Source organism: Lycium barbarum, chromosome 5 (genome assembly GCF_019175385.1).
Source record: "Lycium barbarum isolate Lr01 chromosome 5, ASM1917538v2, whole genome shotgun sequence".
NCBI classification, from domain to species: Eukaryota; Viridiplantae; Streptophyta; class Magnoliopsida; order Solanales; family Solanaceae; genus Lycium; species Lycium barbarum.
This window is the reverse complement of record NC_083341.1, coordinates 74,323,650-74,328,346: the sequence shown is the minus strand read 5'-3', so window position 1 is coordinate 74,328,346 and position 4,697 is coordinate 74,323,650. Positions and strand designations below refer to the sequence as shown.

General features: G+C 34.4%; 3 protein-coding genes across 3 annotated transcripts in view; all 3 read left to right on the top strand.

The window, feature by feature from the left end:
• The first annotated feature begins 2,891 nt into the window (after positions 1-2,891).
• Positions 2,892-3,248, top strand: LOC132639483 (large ribosomal subunit protein uL16c). Its single transcript, XM_060355928.1, has one exon. It carries the CDS (start codon positions 2,892-2,894, stop codon positions 3,246-3,248), a length of 357 nt encoding a protein of 118 aa, XP_060211911.1.
• A 123-nt stretch (positions 3,249-3,371) lies between these two features.
• Positions 3,372-4,583, top strand: LOC132639482 (large ribosomal subunit protein uL14c). The gene is made up of 2 exons (XM_060355927.1): positions 3,372-3,731; positions 4,524-4,583. The coding sequence occupies exons 1-2, from the start codon at positions 3,372-3,374 to the stop codon at positions 4,581-4,583; spliced, it is 420 nt and encodes a 139-aa protein (XP_060211910.1).
• Positions 3,743-4,697, top strand: part of LOC132640961 (small ribosomal subunit protein uS11c) — a 2,063-nt gene continuing 1,108 nt past the window's right edge. Inside the window, exon 1 of the mRNA XM_060357769.1 lies at positions 3,743-4,697. This exon is cut by the window's right edge and continues 1,108 nt beyond it. The gene's annotated coding sequence lies outside the window, so the exon portion shown is untranslated.

Genomic DNA, 4,697 nt, shown 5'->3' with positions numbered 1-4,697 from the left:
ATGGGGGTGGTGAAGGGAGAGCCCCAATTGGTAGAAAAAAACCCACAACCCCTTGGGGTTATCCTGCACTTGGAAGAAGAAGTAGAAAAAGGAATAAATATAGTGATAATTTGATTCTTCGTCGCCGTAGTAAATAGGAGAGAAAATCGAATTTAATTCTTCGTTTTTACAAAAACTTTACAAAAAAAAAAAAAAAATAGGAGTAAGCTTGTGACACGTTCACTAAAAAAAAATCCCTTTGTAGCCAATCATTTATTAAAAAAAATTGATAAGCTTAACACAAAAGCAGAAAAAGAAATAATAGTAACTTGGTCCCGGGCATCTACCATTATACCCACAATGATCGGTCATACTATTGCTATCCATAATGGAAAAGAGCATTTGCCTATTTATATAACAGATAGTATGGTAGGCCACAAATTGGGAGAATTTGCACCTACATTAAATTTTAGAGGACATGCAAAAAGCGATAATAGATCTCGTCGTTAATGTTAATATTAATAAAAAAATCTAGATGCTTATGATTCAGTAGTAGGAGGCAAACCTTATGCTAAAGAAGAAAAAAACAGAAGTATATGCTTTAGGTGAACATATATCTATGTCTGCTGACAAAGCACGAAGAGTAATTGATCAAATTCGCGGACGTTCCTATGAGGAAACACTTATGATACTAGAACTCATGCCCTATCGAGCATGTTATCCCATTTTGAAATTGGTTTATTCTGCAGCAGCAAATGCTAGTTATAATATGGGTTCCAGCGAAGCCAATTTAGTCATTAGTAAAGCCGAAGTCAATGGGGGTACTACTGTGAAGAAATTGAAACCTCGAGCTCGAGGACGTAGTTTTCCGATAAAAAGATCGACCTGTCATATAACTATTGTAATGAAAGATATATCTTTAGATGATGAATATGTCGAGATAGATTCGTTAAAAAAAACGAGATGGAAAAAAAAATCTACAGCTATGATGTATCGTGATATGTATAATAGTGGGGGATTATGGGACAAAAAATAAATCCACTTGGTTTCAGACTGGGTACAACCCAAAGTCATCATTCCCTTTGGTTTTCACAACCAAAAAATTATTCTGAAGGTTTACAAGAAGATCAAAAAATAAGAGATTGTATCAAGAATTATGTACAAAAGAATATGAGAACGTCCTCTGGCGTCGAGGGAATTGCACGTATAGAGATTCAAAAAAGAATCGATCTGATCCAGGTCATAATCTTTATGGGATTCCCAAAATTATTAATAGAAAGTCGACCGCGCGGAATCGAAGAATTACAAACGACCTTACAAAAAGAATTTAATTGTGTAAACCGAAAACTGAACATTGCTGTCACAAGAATTGCAAAACCTTACGGAAACCCTAATATTCTTGCAGAATTTATAGCTGGACAATTAAAGAATAGAGTTTCATTTCGAAAAGCAATGAAAAAGGCTATTGAATTAACAGAACAAGCAGATACAAAAGGAATTCAAATACAAATTGCGGGGCGTATCGACGGAAAAGAAATTGCACGTGTCGAATGGATCAGAGAAGGTAGGGTTCCCCTACAAACGATTCGAGCTAAAATTGATTATTGCTCTTATACAGTTCGAACTATCTATGGAGTATTGGGCATCAAAATTTGGATATTTCTAGACGAGGAATAATTTTACTACTTGTCTTTCCCTTCTATCCAATGATTGAACAAAAAAAGACCAATTCATTCTTTTTCTAATCAATCAAGGGGAACATTTCTAATTCTTAATTCTATAAGGTTGAATAAAAATTCGATTGACCATTTGATATAATTGCTATGCTTAGTGTGTGACTCGTTGGTTTTTTTAGGGTTAGGATTAACAAAGACCAGCCCACATAGTATGAACTAAAAACTATAGAACTAATAACCAACCCATCACTTCGCATTATCTGGATCTAAAGAACCAGTCAAGATATGATATATAGGTCATATCTTTGTAGCAACTGAAATCTTTTGCATAACAAAAAAAAATATGATTCTAAGTTGTAAAGCAAAATAGACAAAAAGGATGTGGATAAATGGAAGGATGAGAGAAAGAGAGAAAAAGAATACCAATGATATAAAATTCCAATATGTAAGGTCTATGAGTAATCTCATAAAAGGCAGTGTAATAAAGCATCAATACGCATTCATACCATAATAAAATGAATCTATTCATACCATAATAAAATGAATCTTCTTATAGAAATAGAACAAAAAATCAAGAGCTGCGAGCCAATAAAGACTGAGAAGATTGACTCAAGAACCAATTTTATTCTGAGCTCCATTGTAGAATTCGGACCTAACCATTAAGTAAGAAGTGATGGGAACGACGGAACTTGTGAATGCAAAAGATTCTATTGAAAAAGGAATCTTAATGATTCACTGGTCGGGATGGCGGAACGAACCAGAGATTAATTCATGTATTCTGAGATCTGAGAAGTCACGAGTTAACCCTACAAATGAAATAGGGATTGAAAGAGTAAATATTCGCCCGCGAAACCTTTTTTATTGCAAAATTGAGGACAATACAATAAAGAACAAAATAAGGATTTGGTATAATAATACAATTTTTTTGATATTTCTATTTAGAAAACGAAAAAGTTTAGTTATCTATTCAAACAAGATATACAAATTACTAATAGATTGAATGAAATCTCAAAGAATCCCACGTTCAAGGTATTACTCAGTAAATACATATATATCTTAACTTAAGATTGACTATTCTAGCTTAATTCAAATTAAAATTTTTGGAATCCTTTTATTCGCGAGGAGCTGGATGAGAAGAAACTCTCACGTCCGGTTCTGTAGTAGAGATGGAATTCAGAAACAACCATCAACTATAACCCCAAAAGAACCAGATTCCGTAAACAACATAGAGGAAGAATGAAGGGAATATCTTATCGAGGTAATCATATTTCTTTCGGTAAATATGCTCTTCAGGCACTTGAACCTGCTTGGATTACATCTAGACAAATAGAAGCAGGCCGACGAGCAATGACACGAAATGCACGTCGTGGTGGAAAAATATGGGTACGTATATTTCCAGACAAACCAGTTACACTAAGACCCGCAGAAACACGTATGGGTTCAGGAAAAGGATCCCCTGAATATTGGGTAGCTGTTGTTAAACCGGGTCGAATACTTTATGAAATGGGTGGAGTAACAGAAAATATAGCCAGAAGGGCTATTTCACTAGCAGCATCCAAAATGCCTATACGAACTCAATTCATTATTTCCTAATGTAATAGAAAAAAATCTAGAAAGGGCTCTTAGATATGAAACAAAACCGCATGTTTCTTTTTTTGGACAAAAATATTTCTTTTTTTTTCTTCGCCCTTTGCATTCAAAGACCGGATTAAAAAAATGATTCAACCTCAGACCCATTTAAATGTAGCGGATAACAGCGGGGCTCGAGAATTGATGTGTATTCGAATCATAGGAGCTAGCAATCGTCGATATGCTCATATTGGTGACGTTATTGTTGCTGTGATCAAAGAAGCAGTACCAAATATGCCCCTAGAAAGATCAGAAATAGTTAGAGCTGTAATTGTGCGTACCTGTAAAGAACTCAAACGTGACAACGGGATGATAATACGATATGATGACAATGCTGCAGTTGTTATTGATCAAGAAGGAAATCCAAAAGGAACTCGAATTTTTGGTGCAATCGCCCGGGAATTGAGAGAATTAAATTTTACTAAAATAGTTTCATTAGCTCCCGAGGTATTATAAAATTAAATTGTGATCTGTTTCTAGTGGGGTATTTGAAAGAAATAGATTAATTAGTAGATTGTGTCTCACGCATATATCTTTAATAATTCATATCATATTCAAAAATAAATAAGTAAAAAACACGTTGATTATATCAAATTTGGAGACCCCAATAATTTTAGTTCATCATGGGTAGGGACACTATTGCTGAGATAATAACTTCTATACGAAATGCTGATATGGATCGAAAAAGGGTGGTTCGAATAGCATCTACTAATATTACCGAAAATATTGTTCAAATACTTTTACGAGAGGGTTTTATCGAAAACGTGAGAAAACATCGAGAAAACAACAACGATTTTTTGGTTTTAACCCTGCGACATAGAAGGAATAAGAAAAGACCCTATAGAAATATTTTAAATTTAAAACGAATCAGTCGACCTGGTCTACGAATCTATTCTAATTATCAACGAATTCCGCGAATTTTAGGTGGAATGGGGATTGTAATTCTTTCTACTTCTCGAGGTATAATGACAGACCGAGAGGCTCGACTAGAAGGAATAGGTGGAGAAATTTTGTGTTATATCTGGTAATCCTTTATAATATCCAAATTGGATTCGAAACTTCCTATTTGTGAAATTTGTTAAAAATAAAAAAGGGGGGTTGTCTAATATCTTTCTCATTAGTTGATACCTCAAGGGAACTTTAAGAACCAAAATGGAGTCATGAAGCTTTAAATTACTGAATCGCTTCCCAACGGTCTGTTCCGGGTTCGTTTAGATCTGATTCTAAATTCTGTTTCAGGAAGAATCCGACATAGTTTTATACGGATACTGCCAGGAGATAGAGTCAAAATTGAAGTAAGTCCTTATGATTCAACGAAAGGGCGTATAATTTCTCGACTCCACAACAAAGATTTGAAGGATTAGTTTTTCAACTTCACCATTCCTTTCGTGGGAATACAATTCGAGATGAAAA